The sequence below is a fragment of the Anabrus simplex genome, chromosome 1 (genome assembly GCF_040414725.1).
Source record: "Anabrus simplex isolate iqAnaSimp1 chromosome 1, ASM4041472v1, whole genome shotgun sequence".
NCBI classification, from domain to species: Eukaryota; Metazoa; Arthropoda; class Insecta; order Orthoptera; family Tettigoniidae; genus Anabrus; species Anabrus simplex.
In genome coordinates, this window is record NC_090265.1 from 593005316 (window position 1) to 593029444 (window position 24129).

Below are 24129 nucleotides of genomic sequence, written 5' to 3' on the forward strand. Positions count from 1 at the left end.
AAAGGAGTGGAATCGGAGGTAAGGCTTTTTGCGGATCATGTTATTCTCTATAGAGTGATAAATAAGTTACAAGATTGTGAGCAACTGCAACGTGACCTCGAAAATGTTGTGAGATGGACAGCAGGCAGTGGTATGTTGATAAACGGGGCTAAAAGTCAGGTTGTGAGTTTCACAAATAGGAAATGTCCTCTCAGATTTAATTACTGCGTTGATGGGGTGAAAGTTCCCTTTGGGGATCATTGTAAGTATCTAGGTGTTAATATAAGGAAAGATCTTCACTGGGGTAATCACATAAATGGGATTGTAAATAAAGGGTACCAATCTCTGCACATGGTTATGAGGGTGTTTAGGGGTTGTAGTAAGGATGTAAAGGAGAGTGCATATAAGTCTCTGGTAAGACCCCAACTAGAGTATGGTTCCAGTGTATGGGACCCTCACCAGGATTACCTGATTCAAGAAATCTTCGGGTTATTAAAGGTGAATTTTACATATCCTTTTTCTTTTTCTGAATGCTGTTTAAGTTTAATTTGTTGTTGGTATTTGCATTTAGTGATGATTTTATTGATGAATTTCAAACTGAAACCATTATGTAGAGCCTGTTGACGAATGAAAGAAAGTTCCTTTTTTCTGTCTGTTTCTGTTAGCGGAATTTCAAAGGCTCTGTTGACGAAACTATAATAAGCTGATTTCTTTTGCGAGATGGGATGTTAAGAATCACTTTTGATTGTAGTCGGGGTAAAAGTGGGTTTCCTGTATATTTTAAATTGGAAATGGTTGTCTTTACGAATTGTTTGGATATCCAGAAAATTGAGTATGCCTTTCTCTTCTTCTTCAGCTGTAAATTTTATGTTTGGGTCTAAATTATTCAAAGTATTAAGGATACTGTGACTATCATTTATTTCCTTGTTAATTATGGCATAGGTATCATCAACATATCGAAGCCAGAGATCGAGTCCTTTAATGTGACCTACTATCTGAGTGTGTTCCAAAAAGTCGAGGTAAATGTTAGCTAAAATTCCAGAAGCCGGCGCTCCCATTGGAAGTCCATCTTGCTGATATATTTTATTATTAAAAGAGAAGAAATTGTGGTTCAAAACGAATTCCAAGATAGTAATGAAGTTTTCTATTTCAGGTATACTGATACGTTTGTGAAATAATAAATTCGTCTTTATAATCTCAATGGTGTTCTTAATAGGAATGTTCGTGTACATGTCCTTGATGTCGAAGGAACTTGTTACATGAGATGAAGTTAACTTGAAATCTTTAATAGCAATGCAGAACTCTTTGGAGTTTTTTATCGAAGATTTGGTATAAAATACGTAGTTATGAGTTAAGAACCTATGAATAAATTGGGATATTTTGTATGTGGGGCTTCTCCGAAAATTAATTATAGGTCTCATAGGTGCATCCTTTTTATGTAATTTAGGCATAGCTCTTGCTTTAGGAAGTCCTGGATTCATATTAATGAGTTTTTGAATATCTTGGTCGTTAAAAAGGAAGGAGCTTTGCTTCAGTATCCCTTTCAAATTCTTTTGAATTTTTAGGGTGGGGTCTTTCTCAATTACCTTAAATTTGTTGTTAGTGAAAAAAGTTTCTGTTTTATTGATGTATTCGGTTTCATTTAATATTACTACTGTTCCACCTTTATCAGCTTTCGTTATCACTACATCACTTTGTCTAATTTTACGCTGAAGATCCTTCTCGATTTTAGTGTTTGTGGAATTGGTTAGTAACCCTCTAATTATGGAGGGAATTTTTTTCTTTGCTTCGTACCGTACGTCATTCTGAATGTCGACTGGAAGGGTTTGTATGGCTGTCTCTGTTTCTGCTAAAGTTTGTATTAATACTTGTCTGTTATTGAAACTATGCCAATTGTGATTAGGCCCTTTGCTTAATAATTGTAATTCTTGTTCTGTGAACGTCGTGTTCGACAAGTTCATGATGGGGGGTGGGAATTCTCCACAATTAAAAGAAGATTTAGGTTGATGCTTATTTAGATTTGTTGGGGGATTGTTTTTTAGGTTTTCTAACTTCTTATTCAAAGTTGTACGTTTCTTGTTTCATCACTAAATGCAAATACCAACAACAAATTAAACTTAAACAGCATTCAGAAAAAGAAAAAGGATATGTAAAATTCACCTTTAATAACCCGAAGATTTACGAAATCACCAACTTATTCAAGAAACACAATACCAAGGTAGCCTTCTCTACAAACAACAACACGAAACATAGGTTCTTTAGTCATAATAAAGCTAATAAACTTAAAGATCACGAATTCCAGGAATCGGGTATTTATAAGCTGACTTGTGCTCAATGTAAAAAAACTTACGTGGGACAATCTGGAAGGAACTTCTCAATTAGATATCAAGAACACGTCAATGCTGAAAGATACAAAAGATTCTCTGCCATGGGATCCCATATGAAAGAGTCCAACCACAAATTCACCAATATAAAACAGGACCTTCAAATTATCTGTATGATTAATAAAGGTAATCTTATGAACAACCTGGAAAACATCCACATCTTTCTTGATAAATTGGAAAACGGTGAAGAGAATCTCAACGAAAACAACGAGCATAAAAACATCTTATATGAGAATATTAGCAAATACTTAGAATGGGTAGACATGAAACAGACTAGACGAACAAGAGATATAATCAAACACGACATCGCAGAAGCACAGCCCAATCTCCCTCCTCCCTCACATGTTATTTTAGATGACGATGAAACTCTACTTCCCTTCTCTCCAGAGCTTTCCATGAACTGTCAAACTGTATCACATCGTTACTTCACCAGGTCGCGCTCAAAGACAGACCCTCTAGACAGCGCAGAATAAACATCTTTTCCAAACAAGAACGAAAGGCAAGATGACCTATTCTGACGACCTCCATTTTTATCAAAGGAGTCTCCAAAGAACTTTTATTTGTGCTTATTGTCAATGTTTTTCTTTTCAGTTCTTTATTTATACAGCTGAAGAGGACCACTAAGTGGTCGAAACATGTCCTGTAAGTTTTAATTTTATTCAATTTTGCCTGAGGCATTAATAAAGTATCGATTAGGTGGTTATTTATACTTACTTCTTGATTAAACATCGATACGGTCATGAAATGGACAACTTGTAATAAGTGGTATGTTCCGAGCTGTCAGCGGAGAGATGGCGTGGAATGACATTAGTAGACGAATAAGTTTGAATGGCGTTTTTAAAAGTAGGAAAGATCACAATATGAAGATAAAGTTGGAATGCAAGAGGACAAACTGGGGCAAATATTCATTTATAGGAAGGGGAGTTAGGGATTGGAATAACTTACCAAGGGAGATGTTCAATAAATTTCCAATTTCTTTGAAATCATTTCTGAAAAAGCTAGGAAAACAACAGATAGGGAATCTGCCACCTGGGCGACTGCCCTAAATGCAGATCAGTATTGATTGATTGATTGACCCCATTGACAGACCATTCTGCTTATAAATGGTATTATCAAAAGTAAAGTAATTATTATTAATTAGCAAGTTAAGAAGACTCATAAAATTTAAAACTTCCAGTTTACTTAGTTGACTATTGGCAAGTAGATTCTTCTTGATGATAGGAAGAAGCTCCTTGGTATTTATACTGGGAAACATGTTAACTATATCAAAAGAGTGCATAGTGTGATAAGGACGAAGAACAAAAAAATCCAGTTTATTAATTAATTCCATGGTGTTCTTAATAGAGTTGTTCGAAGAAAATTTGTAATTTTTAGATATAAATGTTTGAATAAACTGTGCTAGCTTGTGACAATATTATCAGAAAAGTGTGGGTATCAGAATTGCAACATTGTAGTATTATATGCTCTCCTCCACCTGTCTGTGAAGTGAAATGTAACAATATACCAAACATATTTGGAGAAAGGCCATACCCAAATGAAGGTAGACTCAGTCCAGAGTTGTATTGATGAAAGCTTTGGAACAGAGTCATTGTTCTGCCTAACCAGTATGCTGTATTGTAGTTACAAAGGAAGTAAAGATCATATTATTCTCGTATGAGGCAAAGGAGGTTAACTACACATTTTTGAGAGACCATTCCATCAAAGAATTCATTATGTACCTTTGTGTATGACCAGGTAGGAAAGCAGGCAGTGCTATTGTTTCTGATTTGTGAGTACTGCTGTACAATCCAGATGGAGGGGCTATGAAAATGAAAAAAATACTGTGAAGGTGAGTTTAGAGTGCTTCACTGAAATAGCCAAACTTTCCTTCGCTGTATATAGAACATCTGAAAATTCAGTAGTGGAAGTGGAAACAACTGCAAGATTTGAAGATCGTCGACTATAAGAAATAAATTGACAAGAGTGTCCACTTTTCAATACAGGACTGTCAAATGTTCTACAATAAGTTACCTCAAGATTAGATTGATTTTCTGCTGGGACTTAAATTATTATTTAGTGTACTGCAATACCGTTATCTCAAGAATGACCTAGAATCCCCTACGTTTCTCCTGTTTTATGTCCATTTTGCTAGTAGAATATTGTGAAAAAGACCAATACATTGATACTCTAAAGCTGCTCGTCCATGATGCAACTAAAATGGCATGCAACTTCGATTTGAGCAAGAAAAGTTGAGTGGCTTCGTGTAAACAGTCATGCAATTCGAAAAGTTGCATGCGCCATCGAATTCTGTGCAAAGTCAAAAGTGGCATCGTGTACACAGCGGAAGGGAGGAAGTTGCGCCATCTGAAAGTGGCGTGACCGAGCTTGATAGCTGCAGTCGCTTAAGTGCGGCCAGTATCCAGTAATCGGGATATAGTGGGTTCGAGCTCCACTGTCGGCAGCCCTGAAGCTGGTTTTCCGTGGTTTCCCATTTTCACACCAGGAAAATGACGAGGCTGTACCTTAATTAAGGCCACGGCTGCTTCCTTCCACTTCCTAGACCTTTCCTATTCCATCGTCACCATAAGACATGTCTGTGTCGCTGCGACGTTAAGCAAAATAGCAAAAAAAAAAAAGAAAAGAAAGTGGTGTGAAAAGTTTAGATAATTTTTGTGGCGCAACTTACTCACGTGGCCATCTGTTGTGACATTATACTGATGTTTGTGAGGTTCACACTCGGGAATAAATTAAGGGAAGTACGTACCTGTATATTCTTTATTGTAAATGAAATATAACATACCTCAAAATAGATACTTATCTTAGTAATAATTACATAATTTACGTAAGTTCATTTACAGGTTACAATGTCTCAGAACACGAAATGGACAAGGGAGATGACGAGAAAGCTGATATATTTAGTTGAAACACAAGAATGTTTATGGAAGGTTGAGACAACGGACCACAGAAATAAACAAAAACGGCAGAGAGCGTTCATCACGCTGTAAATAACATCACAAACTTCAGATATTACATGTGAAATAGTGCATGTCGGTATCAATGATTGATAACTGTCACCTATAACAAAATAAAATGTAGGAAATTACAATAAGTTAAAAGAAATGATTCCTTATATGTACTGTGTAAAATCCATTTTTTTTTTTTAAATCGGCTTACCTGTTGCTAAATATCTCAATGTCAACACAAGGCATTCCGTTGTTGATATTCATTTTCTCATTAGCGTGTCTTTCTTTTGTATCAATGGCGCTGCTCTTCTCGGCAGATATTCAAAATCAGTTGCTGACTTTCGCAGGATATCCTTGTAGAAGACTTGGTCTCCCATGTACAATTCCTGTAGCAAGTTATTAACAACACCACAATGTTCACGACCTGAATTCCGTTCCCTCACCCAACATTTCCGTTTCGCTCTTTCTCGTCTTTATTTTCGTCGCCATAATAAAATCAGTGATAAGCAAGCTGCCGATAACACCTCGCCAGAAGACGTGCTTGCTACTATCAATACTCACATCCGCTAGAACAGCTGACTAGGAAAGTTGCATGCGAGAAAACTTGCGCCACTTAAACAGCATGGTGTAAACACTCGATGCAACATTTCTTTGGGTGCGCAAGTTTTTGTGTTGCACAACAAGAAGAAAGGCAAACCTATGTGCTGTGTGTAAACATTGCCTGCCATTTTTCTTGCGTAACACAAAAGTGGCATGCAAGTTTTGTTGCATCGTGGACAAGTACCTTAACTTTTTTATTTTTGCTAGGGGCTTTACGTCGCACCGACACAGATAGGTCTTATGGCGACGATGGGATAGGAAAGGCCTAGGAGTTGGAAGGAAGCGGCCGTGGCCTTAATTACCTTAACTTTTGAACTGATTTAAGTTTTATAGTGTAACGATATGTACCAATGAATGAGGGTGCTGAATGCCTCAAATAATGTCACACTAATAGTAATCATGCACAACCAATCTCAATCATACGATGGCACCCTAGCAAACCTGGTTATCGTCACAAGAAATATGTACATCTTAAATATAATCGGATCTTAATTATTGTAAGAATAGGATGTCATCAAATACTCTAATTATACATGTAGGTTTTGCGCATAACTATGTAAATATCGCATTATAATTCCAGCTAAGCATAAGATTCTGATCTCGTAAGGGTAGGTTCTCATGACAGATATCACCACTTAAATAATAATAATAATACCTGAGACAGACAGGCGTCTCGTGCAATGGCAGTAATTTAATATAAATGAAGGGATATGACAGGATTACCTATATCTACAAATAATAAGATTAAATATGGTATGGCTGGTTTATTGACATTCTTTTTGGCATTGTTGTGGAGGCGCAACATTGCATTGTTGGTAAGAGAGAGAAGTTGACGATAATGGCGATATATTGATCTTCAACAATGGCATACTCAAAACAATGATAACAACATGTCTGTGAAATCTAATTCAGTTTACAAAGAATTATCATAGTGGTTAGTCCATGTGAAGAATTTTAAATAAATCTTTACATTGTGTTAAATCAATGAATAAGAACATTATTAAAAATTTAATATTTGAAAATCTTACAAGAAAAATGAAGTACCATTTGAAATCGTGGCTTGAAATATATAAGAAATATAAATTTAAAATATATAACTTGAAATATGTATATAACTTGGTGAGTTATAGTTTACTTCACCTGCAGTTCTAAAGAAAAATCCTCACATCAGTATCAGTATTCACCTTCAGGTTGTTTCCAGTTAAAACAAATATAAAATTAATATTACATCAATGGCAGTAACATCCAGACATTCATTAAAATATGAAAGAGATTTTCCCTTTACCAAATCACGTAATTCAATGTAAATGTGGATATCGTGAAACTGAAAGGTATGATATGCAAATATGACATCATCAAAAGTAATTAAAGAATTATACACCAACATACGAGTAGAAATAACAATAACGTGGTGTTGACTCGTTCCTAGAATGGATAAAATACATTCCCAAAATACACTTCAGTTGTATAGCCATTCTGGATCACTCCATTGCATATAGCCATAAATCATCATGCACATGTGCAATATTACAATAATGATGCTAGTCACAGGATCTGGTCAGGTTCCTGTAGAATGTACCTAAAAGAAATATAACTAGAGCAGAACTTGACATACAGCTCCTAATATCTATTCTGATTCATATCGAAGATCATTATATTCTGTCGCCTTCATATTTATTCATTACCGTAAAAGACCTCATTTTCATATACGAAGATTCTATACTCAACATAACTCCCCTCTATCTCAATAAATGCAGACTCATAATCAACATGTAGATTCACAATAAACACACAGCTATCATAGTATTCACTCCTCCTGTAATAAAATTACTGTACTATTCTACCATAATTCTGCTGCACTACACTGAAATAAAATTCCTGCTCTCCACTGCAATACAGGTACAAAATCAAGTAATTCTACGATGTATAATTATCATCTCGAAGATCCTAATGTAGTCTGACCAATGTAATATCATTAAAATTAATGTATGTTGACGAATGGCTTCCAGAAATTCAAATATATGAACTTTGGTACAAATGAGGTGAAATCTTGCATAGCTTTAGGTTATTGAATGAAGATTAACATCCCTGAATACTTTGATTTCACTCGATGACACAATATCAATTTCATATTTGTAAATATTCTACATGTTCTGCTCATTATTACTAAAAAAAATATGTACAGAAATTCAACATTCTGAAAGAGAATAACTGATTGTTAAATAATGAAGCAGGGAATTAGCTTTCGAAGAGCCGGCCACCACCGAGGTCTGGTATGGTGTTGTAATCCATCCTGGGCAGTGTACATGTTTATTCCATCTTGATGTCACACTCACAAATTAAAAGTACATTCACATCCATTGCGCACTGAAAAATAATATCACACATTGTTATGTAGGCCAAGCACATGAAAATTAGATATTAGTTAAAAAGAACACACGCAGTCAAGAAATTGTTTCAGATTCAATATTCAGAGAATCACATTTAATAATTCTTTCTTTAATATTAGAATTCTATTAATCCGACTGTACAACAGTTTGCGACCGTTCTGTCATCTACGCTGTGACGTATATATAACACAGCAATTATAAATGCAAATATATCAATGCTCGGCATTCCCAAGTGATCTCAATCACATCCAAAGCAAGAGTGAGGAGTAACAACAATTGGCAATACAATCTTGCTGCGTTTGTACAGCTTTAGTCATACCATATCTTGAATTCTGAGTTTCCATATGTAGCTTCTTACATATAAATGTGGCAATATTATATTAAGTTACTAGCATGTGCACGCGGCTTTGCCCGCGTTTATTAAATCTTGTTAATTAATGTTTCTAAACTATTTATTTAAAAGTAAATTAAAACATTATATTTATTAACTCACATCATTTTGACGTAAATTGCATGAAATACATTATTTTATTTTTATTATATTGTTGCTTTCAATGCTTAAGATACCAGGTTGATGGATGGTATAAATAATATTAAAACCATGCAAAAGACCATGTTATATAATAGAAAATATATTGTTTCCATACAGAGCTTCGGAATAAACTATATTAATGTCCTTCCATTTGGAGGTAAGATGTATGCTGTTTTGTGTTTTCCTTTCAAACTCTTAAACAATCCACATACAGTTGACAATGGCAAAAGCACCGTTTTCGAAGATGGAGTCCTACAAATTTAAGCGAATGTCGTATGTCAAAATTTCAGATCTCTGTGTGTCGTAGATTTGACTGGGTTTTGCACACATACACACAAACACTTCCGAATATTACGGGCTGATGGCTCCTCGTGTCGCGGACCGAAAATGGCTTCCTACTCGATGGACTTACAGTCCGAGGAATACTACTTCGCCCGCAGCATGCTCAGTCATGATGGTGGCTTCGATAATATTCGTCATCATTTTCTGAGCCATACTCATTGCAGAGGGAAGGATTCATATTCCTGAGAAGGATAATCATTGCCACAATCGTCCACCCCAAGATGTTCGAAAGTACTCCAGGTGACTTTAAATTGTTCAAAATCTCTGTTGTGTAGTTGACAGCCTCATCTGATGACATGTCTTGTTGATAGACTTTTCAATTTATAGAAAACCAGATAATTCTTGTGAGTGTTGCTTGTTGATGACGTTGACAGCTTCATGTCTTGGTGCAAGAATTGCTCTTAGACACAGCCATGCGTCTTAGGTGAAAACCTGCGCCCACCTGTGACAAACATTTTAGATCTTTGTTTGCCGTGGATTTGGCTGGGCATCGCACACATGAATACAGACAGAGAGACAGACATCATGGATCAAAGGAAAATGGCTTCCTATTCCACGGACTTAAAATGGCATCTTGACTGATATATGTATTATTATCGTCTACCTTGTGTCCTATATGTCTCCTCTAAATGTTCGTGCTCAACCCTTGTCCCCTTCCTCTACGGGGTTTGGGTACGAAGTGAGATGAATCTTCGTAGCAAGTTTTTACAACTGGATGACTTTCATGACATCAACCTAGTCAGATGAGTTACCATACCATACCCATACCCCATGGCGCTACAGCCCTTGAAGAGCCTTGGCCTACCAAGCGACCGCTGCTCAGCTCGAAGGCCTGCAGATTACGAGGTGTCGTGTGGTCAGTACGACGATTCCTCTGGGCCGTTATTCTTGGCTTTCTAGACTGGGGCCGCTATCTCACCGTCAGATAACTCCTCAATTCTAATCACGTAGGCTGAGTGGACCTCGAACCCGCCCTCAGGTGCAGGTAAAAATCCCTGACCTGGCCGGGAATCGAACCCGGGGCCGCCGGGTAAGAGGCAGGCATGCCACCCCTACACCACGGGGCCGGCAGTCAGATGAGTTAATGAGATTAAATAAATGACTTGATATATGATAGCAAGAATGAAGAGGATGAAACCTGGTGGCGGCACATAGCCCACTCCTCTCGAATAGCTCAAGACTTTATGTCCCGATCCGATGGACAAATCACCATCAACAGCATCATATGCCCTCACACCATGTAAGACCAAAAACGGCTTCCTACGCCCTGGACATAAAATGGGTCCTTGAATTGTGTTCTCTACCCATCTTATGTACGTTGCCTAGCGACAATGACTTTATACATTTAATCTTGGTGACAGCACGTTGGATTCTCATATCTCAATACACGTTTTCCGATGGTTGTTCGTTCATAACTCATCAACGAAAGCGCAAATGAAAATTCCGGCTTCGAGGTGCATTCGGACTCCCATCTACCTATGTTCAAAATTTCAGATCTCTGTGTGCTGTAGATTTTGCTGGGCATCGCGTACAGACAGACAAACACTTCCTTTTATTATTACAGATGATGTGAATTATGATGTATTATTCCATTCTCATAAATTCTTTATCACATATTTCATTTTAATAAAATTGACATGTTGTCATTCGTTGCATTCAAGGATTATTGTTATAAATTATGTTATCCATGAATCAAAGATTGCTTATTCCAAACTCATATGAGGAAAATGTGACAATAGCCAGGTATAGTTTATGAAGATGTGTGATTAGTTTCCATGAAACCATCTATATGCGCATAAGTTTGTCTAGCTAGTCTAGCCATAAATGGTGTCACTAACTTTTGGCTTAGACTGTAGAGCCAGTTTTCTGGGCAGCAAGCAGTCCTTGCGATGAAGATTAGTTGTGACCTGTGTATGTTCAACAGTGAAAGAGTAGATCATCTTTTCTTAAACATGGAGTGGGGTGAATATGAAAAGAGGTTAGCTGTAATTGCCTTGTACAAGGTTGGAAATTCACCATTTAAGATTCTCCAAACTCTGAAACTGCTGAAAATCAGCAGGAGGATCATCTACTGGACAATCCAGTGATTAACTGAGACAGGCAGTATAAAAGATCAAACAAAGTTTAGTTGTCCTTGCAGTATAAGAACAATGGCAGTGTTGTAGCCCATACCTGGGAAAATTCCACCCGGAAGCAGAAAATAATGGCATGGGAGCTCGGCATTTTACCACAATCAATATCTAGGATTAATTTCTGAAGACCTTAGGTTTAGAGCTTATCAGCAGAGCACCGGACATTTCCTGACACCGCAGCTGAAGCAGCAGAGGAAACGGTAATCCTAGGCAGTTCCTACAGTGGTATGCCAACAATGCACATCGACTAATTCTCTTTATCAATGAGAAAGTCTTCACCATTGAAGAGAGCTTTAACTGCCAGAACGATAGGGTATATGCAGCAAGTTCTCTGGAAGCTCGTGAGAGAGTTTCTAAGGTCCACAGAAGTCACCACCTCTCCTTAGCCCCACCAAACTTCATTTTTTGAAAAAGGCATAAAAACGAGTGCCAGAGTGTATGTGGAAACTGCTCTCGATGTGCTTGTGAATAATTCGAGTAACAGAATGTTCGACAATGAGCCATGGACCTAAGGCAAAGATGACTCGATAGCGGTTGCAACCAGTGTACCAGACCTCATCTCCCCGGTTGAGTGGCCTTCTTGTAGCCCCGATCATTAACCCTTGGATTCAAACTGTAGTCAGTGTTAGAAAAGACACCCTTTGCTTGAAAGTTTGAAGCATTCCTTGGGGGCAGCAGTGGCAGATTTCCCAAATGTTCCCATCTGCTGTGGCCAAAGAAACTCTAAGCCTGTGTGCAAGCTAACAGTGGACATTTTGAAGACTGGTATAAACTGTAAGTAATGTATCTGTCTATTCTTCTTTTTTCTTATTTTTTCTTCTTTTCCTGCCGCTTTTCCCACACCTGCGGGGTCGCGGGTGCGAACTGCGTCGCACATGTGGATTTGGCCCTGTTTTTACGGCCGGATGCCCTTCCTGACGCCAACCCTCTATGGAGGGATGTAAGCACTATTGCATGTTTCTGTGGTGGTTGGTAGTGTAGTGTGTTGTCTGAATATGATGAGGAGAGTGTTGGGACGGACATATACACCCAGTCCCCGAGCCAGAAGAATTAATTAGGAGCGATTAAAATCCCCGACCCGGCCGGGAATCGAACCTGGGACCCTCTGAACCGAAGGCTAGTACGCTGACCATTCAGCCAACGAGTCGGACAAGTAATGTATCTGTCTATAACATATTAAAAGAAAATGGGAATATCTCAACCATATTTCACTTATTAACAAGATAGTTTGTGACAGTACAGTATTTATGGCTAGACTAGGCATAGCCTAAAAAGTTCAGTCATGACTTATTTTCCTTCTCCTTTAAAATCTGTTTATCAAAAGATACAGGGTCTGTTGCAAATTCAATGATTTCATGTAGGATTGCAAATTTCACTAATATGATGCAATATGAATGCTTCTGCCAGTAACTTTTATGCATAAGATATGTAATGTCTGATATCAGATTGTGTACCTTTTGAATTATGGAGATGATTTTAGACAGTGTTAATGTGTTTACTCCCAGGCCATTGCCACTAGTCCTCTCTAAAACATCCCAGGCTAGTTTTGTTATTTGAAGCATAGAACGTAAGATGTTTCTAAATTCACAATTCCACATGCACACATATATTACATAATACAGATTTCAGTTGTGAAGTAATTTGTTAATTCCAAAGAGATATTATCTGTTGTAATATAATGAAAAGCCCAGAATTTATTCAGTCATGATGGTGGCTTTAGTTGTATTTATTTTGACTGTTTAGCTAATAACTACAAAATAAGTGCATAAATATAAAATAAGTTAAATATGTAGATAAGCTATAGGTTATTCATAACCCATACAGAGAACAAAGCTTTCTGTACGGAAATTGTTACTTTTCCATTTATACTCTTTTATCTGCAGTACCCTAATATGCTGGTTTCATCAGAATAATACTGTTATATCCTGTTGATTGTGCAGTCTGAAGTCATATGTATTATTGAAGATGTTTCAGTGCATTGTTTTGATGAATTTATGTAAAACCACATGTAGATGTGATAAAATGAAGTGATAACATGAAAATAGTAAAATTATGGCAACAATCAGCTCTTCATTGGTTGAATTTCCTGATGATCTTGCACTGGATTGGTCATTAGAGCCATAGGCTACATAATCACTGAAAAATATAATCAGTATTTTGATAAGGAGCACCAATGGTCAAAACAAAATAGCACTTCATCATCATCTAAACGTGAACAACGCATTGTGTACAGCCATGTGCACAAAAACCTGAATACTAATCATTAGAATTCAATATCAATGAAATAATACAAATAAACAAACTTTATTGGAAATAAACATGAAGCAGGCCCATGAAACCACTAAAATTGCACTACGGAGATGATGAAGATGGTTTTCTGTTGTTTCCCATTTTCACACCAGAAAAATGCTACGGCTGTACCTTAATCAAGGCCGCGGTTGCTTCCTTCCCACTTCTAACTCATCATCTGCATAAGACCTATCTGTGTTGGTGCGAGTAAAGCAAATTGTATTAAAAAAAAACCCCTACAGCCAAAGCATGTGCATCAGCAATGAGGTAGTTTCCAAGGAGCATTTATACCAATCCCAAAATCATTGAGACTTTCAGAGAGAAATAACATGATGTTGTACATTGTCACTGTCATACACTGCCATAAATGTAACTAAAACACCTTGTGCACCGCCAGAATATTGGTACAATGGATGTTTTAGCGAGTTAAGCCAGCACCAATATATCAGCACACTGGGAGTATAAGGATGAAATTAACATAGTAATAGAACTTTTCTGTCATTACCGATATTAATACTCGTTCACTTACGTGTATAGTACTTGCAAGAAAGAAGGGGAAAACACACTGAATAGCGAACTTAATAATAACAATAAAGTATTTTTCCCTGACATGTACATATGCACGGTATCAGAGGTTGTAAAATGCAAGTGTGTGTGTTTTTTTTCCTGTACTTCTTGTGCAAGCTCTTGTTGGGTTATTCAAAAGTGTGATTCTCTGCATTCATAACTGATCTTGAGTTGAACTTTGTTCTGATCTTTGCCCATATTGTATTTCTCTCTCGCTGCTGAAACTACTCTGATATACATTTTTCAGAACAATTCAGGGCAAAGAAGACCCTGATTGGGAACTTGCCACCCGTTATCTGACAGAGCAGACACAAATGAAGAAGCCTGTTATATATTCCATTTGCTTGAAAGACAGTAGTCTTAGAACTTTGAAAACCATAAGAGATATTATACTCCAAAACAAAACGTGGTGAATCTGGGTAAGTATTTTGTTTACTATACTACTATATTTTTGTAGGAGGAAAATCTCTTTCTTAAGGTCTGAAATCTAATATTTATCATAATTTTAATGCTTCAGTGAACAGCTCATGTCAGCTCATGCCATATGTCGTTGGACTTGGATTCTAATATTCTAGTTTTGCACCCAGCTTGCCCATGTTCAGTGCCTTGCTAGGTTATAGTTACGGCATGTTCAAGAAATTGGAATCACGAACACTCGGCTTCAGGTAACATAACTGATTGGAGAAGTAGATTAAAATCCTGTTCTCTGCACATTCACATACATAATTTCTACCGGTTACCTGTCTCTGGTGAGAGTAAGTGGCGAGTGCCTGAAATAATCAAGAGCTAGCTAGCTTATCACAGCTAGTGGATGAATGTTACAGAACTACTTCAGGTGGTTAAAGGAGGATAAGGAGAAAGTGATGCATAAAGGGATTTAGAAATGAACACCATCTTCTAGTCTTGTCAGAACTGTACGCATACATCAGAATCCTGAAAATCAAATGCACCGGTTGATGTGGGTTTTATAGAGTAAATATAATTTTGAGGAATATATATAGAAAGTGCTGTTGAGTTATATATAACTGATTATGATATTGTCCTTTAAGTTGAGGCTGACTCTTGGGCATCTTGTGGATTATGGTTTGCCTGGTTCTATAACTTACAGCTTCCTTGAGATGATATCTTGATGTCTGTTTTGATGGTGTTAAACCAATGGATTCTTGAATAGCCTGGTTTTCATTCACCAACCATGGTAGATTTCTTCTAAGAGACTTGCATGCATTATATGACCAAAGTATGAAAGAGGCTGTTTGACAATTTTGCCCTATAGTGACTTCCTTGATCTGATAAAGCCAAGGGCAGCTCTGTTAGTGTTTTCCATATTCTGTGTAATGCGCAAGAGCTTCCTCCAGGTCAGTCAGTTTTCTTTTGCGTTTGGATTTCAGAAGAGTAGGTTGTGATGGGAAAGAATATGGCATTGCCTATTCGGGATTTTGTTGCAATGGAGATGTCTTCACTTCTGCCAGTATAACAGATGGATCAGCTGCCCCTACCACCTGTCTCTGTGTGGAGGCAATAAAATAACATCCACAGTATCTGCTGCCTGTCATGGGAGACTTTCGTTCTTTTCCGATCTTTATGCTATTAGGTTTTTGAGACTTAGGGAATCTTTCATTTTCATGCCCTTCATAGCCCTTGTCTTTCTTTTGCTGATACCTTTATTTTGCATAAGGTTGGACCTCTTCTATTTTCCTTAGTGCTAATAGAGGATGGTTGCCTAGTTGTACTTTCTGTTAAAATAATCACCCCACCACCACAACCTGCCGCTACCAATATTGTTTTATGCAAACTGCGGTTTTATACACATCCTGAAAATCTGTCCTGATATGCTCTGTAAAATGGATATGATTGTATTTATGGCCTACACAATAATAGGAAATCTTATGCTATGATATTAGTAAACTAGCAATTGTACCCGTGCTTCGCTATGGTATTCTACATTGTATATGGATATCGAAGTAAATTACTGTACACACAGAGAATAAGATATTTTTAAATTCCATGTATCTTAGTATTATGCAAGAAACAGCATGGGGAGTTCCCCATACGTTGTTTCCAATATAAAGTGCAAATTGCAGAGTTGTGATGATAACGGCAGGCTCACTTGCCTGCTTTCATTCACATTTGAGTTGGGAAGTTTTCATTACAATTGAAGGCCCTCTTGTCTACTGTGCCGTCACAATTGACTTGAGGAGCTTTCATTACAATGGCAGGCCCCCTTTCCTACTTTCAGGCACAGTCGGGTAGGGGAGGTTTGAAGAAAATTGCATGCTTTCTTGCCATCTGCCAGTCAAATCAAGAAGGGAATTATCCATTACAATCGTAGGCCCTCCTTATCAGTGTCAGTTGCACAGGAGTTGGAGAAGGACCCCATTCCTACTGCCGTCAAAAAATATATGTTTCTTAATTTTTAATGAAGATTTCAAATACCAATTTTTCATGTCCGTTACATCTCGAATTTTTGAGATATGAGTAACTTAATAAAAATAATTCAACCCCATTCAGCCCATTTTCAACCCCCACCCCCCCCCTTTTAAGTGCTTTTTTCCGGAAACAAAAAATACGTGTTTATTTTTAAAAGATTAATAATTTTAAAAGTTCACCCCCCCCCCCTTTTTTTTTTTTTACTTCCCCTTAAGTAGATTTTCCAAAAACAAATTATGCGTGTTTCTTTACTTTTACAGGAGATTCCAAATACTAGTTTTCACATCTGTAGAATGTAACATTTTTCAGACATACTCTTAATAAACTCATTTTAAAAATTCACCCCCTTTTCACGCATGTTCATTGCCCGTTAAGTGGATTTTCTGAAAACAAAAAGAATACATGTTTCTTTATTTTTAAAGGAGATTCCAAATACCAATTTTCATCTCTGTAACATCTTCTGTTTTTGAGGTATAAGTATCCTCATAAAAGGTATTCAACCACTTTTGCATTGTTTTTCATCCCCCTTAAGGTAATTCTAAAACAAAAAATTGTGTATTTCTTTATTTTTAAAGTAGATTCCAAATACCAATTTTTACATCTGTAAACTGTTAAGTTTTTGAGATATAAACGTACTCATTTAAACAGTTCACCCCCCTTTTTAGCCCCTTAGTGACGGAATATCAAAAAATCCTCTCTTAGTGAGCACCTACACTGTAATATAAATGTATCCCCAAAATTTCATTTCTTTATGGCACGTAGTTTTGGCTGGACGTTGATTGCAGTCAGTCGGAGTTAGCCTTTTTTTATATAGAGATAATAGAAACCTCCAGTGTGTTCTCTGAATTGTTAATGAAATGTAAGTGGGTATTGCAACCATATTAAAACTATCACATGATCTGCAATCCATGCGCATTGTGCCTTGGTGCAGTGTAGCGTAGGTGGTAAAAGCAACCCGAATTGTGTATTGCACCAGTCTTGTGATAGGTTTGAGTCTGGGGCAGGGATTCTGCATTTATTATTTGTTTCCTTTTACAGTCTCTTAATGCTCATAAAATATCATTTTTTATGTATATTTACAGTGAATGAAAGTGTATGCGGCCCTAAGAAGGGCCAATGTGTTATCAGAGTTGGACAAAGAAGGAATAGGTAGGGGGGGACCAAAGTGTAGTCACAATGTATGAATATTCTAGTGAGCTGTAGCATAGCTGCAGGTTTCGGTGGTAAGTTATCTGTCACATGCTCTGGATTTTCTGGCTCCTGGGTGTAAACTGTTTCTTTCAAATGCCCCTACAGGAACAAGTCTAAGGTATTAAATTTGGGACCTGGCAGGTCAAGAGACAGGTCTTCCTCTTCCTTCCTGTTTTTCTGGATGTGGTCTCATTCAGATGGTTATGGTGTCACCCCTGTACTAACACGTTACTAAATAATTATTTCGGGTAGGTGCAGCATAAAGAATGGGCTGGAGTGAATAACAAATAGCAGAACAACAACAGAATAACACAAGGATACCAAAAACTGTAAACAAGAACTTCCTCAGAAAACATTCACTCCCAGAACAGCCCACCAGAAGATGTGCTGGAAACCCAAGATGCCAGATAACAACCAACAATAACAAATACCAACATGTACTCTACTTCATATTCAGTTCTGTATATGATGTAGAATTCCAGCTAGTAGTTAAGTAAAAGGAAATCAGAGGAGGCAAATTAACAGTAACAAGAGGAAAATGTGGGAAAGAAATGCATAGCATCACCATAAACTGATGAGGGGGGCCTTTGACCTTAGATGTCAGGCCCCTTTAAACAACAAGTGAACTGATGAGAAATACAGAGTTCCAGCATAAACCCAAATGTAAGAAAGTAAATTTAAGCCTTAATAATCCAAAATGACAACCATAGATGAAGGGTGGGAAATACTAAAATCACAATATTTTCCATTAATCCCTAAAAAAAAAGGAATAATCAGTTATGCAGCAAGCCAGATAAACCCACATCGAATCAATCAGTGGCAAGAGTACCCAAGATATTAAAAAGTAAATAAAACACCCACCCACATGCTGGGCAGAAAGCAGTAGGGTGATTACAGGAGACCAAGGCACAATAGGATAAGCCTAAAACAAAGGAAGGAAGATAACAGGCAACAATGCAAGGAGCATAAAACAATAACATGAAAGTGTATCAAGGCTTGCTAAAAAAGAATGTTGATTTCCAATTCAACTTCAATCCATAATAATAATAACAACTCCCACAATATCTTATATTTTAATGATAAAATAATTTACCACATGTAAGGAATTTAAGTAACATTAAAAGGTCGCAAGAAAAGATCTCAAGTTAAAATAGAAATAAATCTTGGAGGTGATACATGAAACTGAAGGTTTCAAGAACATGATTTAGAGATTGATAAAGTTAAATTGAATTAAAACTAGCTGAAACCCATCAAAACATGGCAGTCAATGGGTTAAATATTTAGTGAAGGATTTCCAAATATGACATTCTTTTCACAATTATTTTTTGTCAGTATTGCAGCTTTAAGGATGTCAAAAGTTTGTATTCTAGACATGGACATGGCTGAAAATTGGCTTAACATAAAATGGAAGTATTTTATCTGATGGGGTTAAATAATCTCGAAGGATTATAGCTCTGTGCCTATTTTGAACATACAGTGCACTGATCGACTGTTGGGAAGCAAAGTGGTGGCCATTCCTGTCCACGCTACTAATATAACACGAAGTCCTAAATCAAAGCACATTTGTGTTAAGCATTGCCATATATGTACAGCTGACCAGCAAGGCGTCTAAATGCACTTGCGTGCCTACCTATCGCCATCCATCTTCCCTATCGTACCTCCTGTTCAGTGCTCTCACGATTCATGCGGCATTCAATACTGGTGAACGGATTAGCCAATCAGAATGCTACATTTTTCTTTAATAATTTAAAAATATACGCCAAGAAACTGTTATGCTTTTAAAGACACACTGCAAATCTACAGGAAGAGAGCTTTCATCAGAATGTTTTAAGATGTCAATCGGTTTAGCCGTTCTTTTAAACTGGCGTTCACAAAAATCAGCCTAGTGTTTTAAATGTTATAATATCTCATTCATGGAGGATTAAAGGAAAAGCTAAAATAAATTAGGACCGTAACACCCAAATGAAGAATTAAATATACTCGGACATAAATCCTCCAACAAGGAATTAGATTACACTGAATAAGGTGCAAATAGAACTCATTACATGTGAATTCATAATCCCTCAAAATTAAACTACCATGTTAGAAGGACAGGGTAATATGAGTAGTAGTATAACCTAGTTAAAAGATCAAATACCTCACGAAGGATTAAAATTCACTTCCATTTTTTATGCATAGAGCTAACCACTCTACCCCATCAAGTGCCGAGGTTATGGATAGTGGAAGCCTTTACCGTCCGTCCCTCAAAGGGTCTTCATGGTTTGTATGGAGATGACATCATTACACCACTTTTATATGTAACCTTACTGATAAATATCTTTCAGAATACAATTTAGAATGTTAATTAATTAATTAATTAATTAATAGAACAATAAGAAATAAGGGTAAAGTAACAAGCCTGCGACCTTTACTGCAGTAGTAATGGAGAATATCGACACAATTCAAAATTAATTCTTGATATAAAACCAAACATTTTTTGAATATTATGATATTGAAATCATGTAAGAAAGCAAACTGAATCTTATTTCATTGGTAGGCCAAAATTTTTAATTTAAAGAAAAAACACGTCCAACATAGCTCCAAACGCATGGCTTCATGTTGCCAACTGTCTTAACACAATTCCAAACAAATAGTAACCCCATTTAGACATATTCAGGTTTAGGACATTAAAACTTCACCGTACTACCGTCTGGGAAATAAACCATAGCTTGTACTCACTTTACGACTTGAACAAATATATGTTGTATTTAAGTCGAGTTTGACACGTTACCAAGTATAGGTATCCATTTTACTTGATAATTAATCCACAAATTCTGGTTGGAAGATCATGTTGAGCAGGAAGATTAACAATAAGTATTAGACTTATTTCATCCAATTTCAGATGGATGAAGCAAATGCTGAGGCTGTACCTTAGTTACGTCCATTCCTGCTAAACTGTCGATCCCAGTTCTTTCCCATGCCATTGCAGCAAAAATCTGTATGTGTTCATTGTTAAACCCATAGCAAAGGAAAAAAAAACTTATTGTTGATATAGGTGTTATGCCTCTGTTTATCTTTCAGCGACTCTTCACTTTTGTTAATGACGAGACTTACTTCATGTTCATTACAGGACAATGACGACGTTATTTGGGCAACTAGTTATTGGACCACCAGGCAGTGGTAAAACAACCTATTGTCATGCCATGGGCCAGTATTTGAAAGGTCTAGGGAGGAAAGTGGCTATCATCAATATTGGTAAGCTGACTGATAAGTAGATTAGTAGTCTATTGAATTCTATTGATTGTGTTGTAGACCATAAGAATAGAGTTGGTTGGCTACTATGAAAAGTAATCTGATCAATTTTTCAGAGGTGGAGGCTGAGGGATGTTGTATTTTAATGTATTATGATTAATTTGATTAATTGACTTAAGTTAATAATAGGTCTTGTTTTACATAATTATACTCATCATGATATGAACAAAATATGTTGTTTTGTTTTTCTTTGTTTTGTTTTTTCCCCCTTCCCTTAATTCTTGAAATTCATTTTGTTACCAGGTAACTAGCAATTCCTATACAACTGTACTTTTTTTTTTTTTTTTTTTAAAAAAGCTCTTGGGAATTCTGAGAAACTCTAGCACGACAGTGTTTGATGGTCTTTGTAGCTCCTATCAGTTTTAATAGATGGTGTGCTTATGCCATTCAGTGGTGAGCAGTTCAGCTGAAGTGAGGTGCATTGTCATTATACACCAGCTGTAGACTCAGTGTAGACTTGATGGCTACAGTTTGTTTATCAACGTATAGAATTGCAACAAGTGTGGATAAAACCACAAAATGTAAAAGAAATGTTCTGATGCTGAAGCAAAAGCTGGAATTGCTAGATGGAAAATGAAAATCCACAGCCTGTTTCTAGTCATTTAACCAGGTCAGGAATGGAAAATGAAGACCCCTTCTAGCGGCGGGTATGGGAATTGTGCCGGCTGCCGAGGCATGTCACACTCCTCTGGGGCATGATTAATGAATTGCTAGATAAGATGGAAAAAAGTAGTTAGTAGGATAAGGTGACTAGATTACAAGCATAAAAATATGGGACGCTTCGACTGCTGTTGATCATTAGGCCCTATTTAAGATTAGAGTTTCTTAACGTGAGCCACAGACCTCACAAAGAGTACCATTTATTTATAGAAAACCAGTACAGTAGAACCTCGATAATTCAAAATCGGTTAATTCAAAATCCCACCTAATTCGAAGCAACTCTCGTTCCCGGAAACATGAGATACAGTTTTGCATGTTATTTAAATTGTTTAATTCGAAATACGGATAACTACTGAAATTCAGACTTTTAATATGAAACTATCTTTACATTTTAAAACAATAGTATGTTACGGAGTAATTTCAACTCGAAATTCATCCGCGTCATAATAGAACGCATGTTCTGGAACATGGAGGGGTGGCTTTCCGCACTTACACTCACTTTGGTGGGTCTACAGCGCGCTTTATGATTGCTAAGTTGAATTAAATCGGAATTCTTTTGTATTCAACCTTTTAAGGAACGCCGTAATATCATGCAACAGGCAGTGTGCGGAAAAAGAGAATCCGCGAACACTGGGGATGCCAACAGTTGACGAAATACGTGACTCATATAATAAAATTCATTGTAGTGCGTTGCAATGCACATGGAAGCGAGAAACTTTATCCCTTATATAAAATCAGTTTCATGGTCCGTATCACACTTCAATAGATTTACAATTAAGTATTTATTATTTTCCACCTAGTCGATACAATGATTGCTTAAGGCAATTTAATGGTTAAAAGTGGTACATGTTTCGTATTTTATCAACATCTTCAGCCACGTAACACTGTTTAGATGAAAAATATATAAAATTGACAAAGTAATGCTTAAGAGGAAGTGTCCTTAAAATTAACATAAGATTGACAACATTAAAACAAAAGCCAGTGTTACGTGGCTGAAGATGTTGATAAAATACGAAACATGTACCACTTTTAACCATTAAATTGCCTTAAGCAATCATTGTATCGACTAGGTGGAAAATAATACATACTTAATTGTGAATAAACTTTATCCCCTCATCATAGGAAAGTTCGATAAGCCACTATATTTTAAGGGCGTTGGGTACTTTCCATGCCAGTGCAAGCATCTAAAAATGCATACAGTACAGAAATCCAAAAAATAATGCATTTGCACAGGGGAACCAGCATAATATATCCTTGTCTTTGAATTTTATTTTTTTTTCTTTAATTGCATGAGGTTATGTTTCTCAGTGATTTATCCAAGTGCATTATTTGAACATTGTAAATGCACCTTGTTGGATACATTTCGGAAATAGTTTTTTCCATAGCATTTGAAAGGTTTAAACTGTGAATCAAGGTGATTGCATGTATTAATGGGTCTTAGAATACTTTGTGATGCGGCAAGTGTTTACATTTCTGAAGTACGAGAGAAGTGCCATGGCGGGAAATCGTACAAGGATAGAGTCATAGGTAAGTTTGATTTTAAGGGCATCGGGTAATTGCATTATTTGAATACTGTAAATGCACCTTCTTGGATACATTTTGGAAATAGTTCATTTTTCATGGCATTTGAAAGGTATAAACTGTGAATCAATGTTAACTGCATGCAGTAACAGGCCTTAGAATATTTTGTAACGCGGCAAGGGTTGGTACTTCTGAATTGCGAATTGGCGGTTAATTCAAAATCGCGTAATTCGAAGTCCGATTTTTGAGTCCCAACGACTTTGAATTAACGAGGTTTTACTGTACTAATTATTATTATTATTATTATTATTATTATTAAAAATGGAAACGGTCCAATTCCAATACATAACAAAAACATCAAGTGTTGTGAAAACATTAAAAACATTGTTCGCTACGCAGGATTATAAGTTGCAATTTTTACATTTTATCTTAAGTCAGTCTCACTGGTTTGTTACATTTAGTGCCAACCAAACAAACTGTAATTAATTTACACAATGAGAAATATACATCATACATCAAACCTTTGTGACAAAGTTTAAACACGCTATTTTAAAATATACGGGACAGTTTATGAAATATGGGACAATATGCCTCCCATACTTTTTTTTATGGAACAATTTTTAGAAAAATAAGGGATTTCTGGTCACCCTATACTAAGATGCAATTAAGAGAAGAATTTCACATTATACAATGTTGCAAAGAAAGTCAACTTCGAAGTATTGTTAGTGAATTTGGAACCGGCAAAAGCAGTTGAAAATCATAAAACTCTTCACCAGTCTCGCTGTGAAGTAATGGACTGTGCTCTTTATGAGTAGATTTCACTGAGCTTGTTAAAGTGGAAGGCATTTCTTTTCACTTTTGACTCAATATATTCTGTCAAAA

General features: G+C 36.6%; 1 protein-coding gene across 5 annotated transcripts in view; it reads left to right on the top strand.

Moving 5' to 3' along the window:
* LOC136857173 (GPN-loop GTPase 2) overlaps nucleotides 1-24129 on the top strand; it is a 126504-nt gene that overhangs the window by 30256 nt on the left and 72119 nt on the right. For all 5 annotated transcript variants that reach the window (XM_068225084.1, XM_068225083.1, XM_068225085.1 and 2 more), the window contains 2 exons: nucleotides 14405-14576; nucleotides 20885-21009. In XM_068225084.1, the coding sequence (XP_068081185.1) occupies nucleotides 20889-21009 (121 nt within the window). In that variant the 5' untranslated portion in view covers nucleotides 14405-14576; nucleotides 20885-20888. The remainder of the gene's footprint in view (nucleotides 1-14404; nucleotides 14577-20884; nucleotides 21010-24129) is intronic.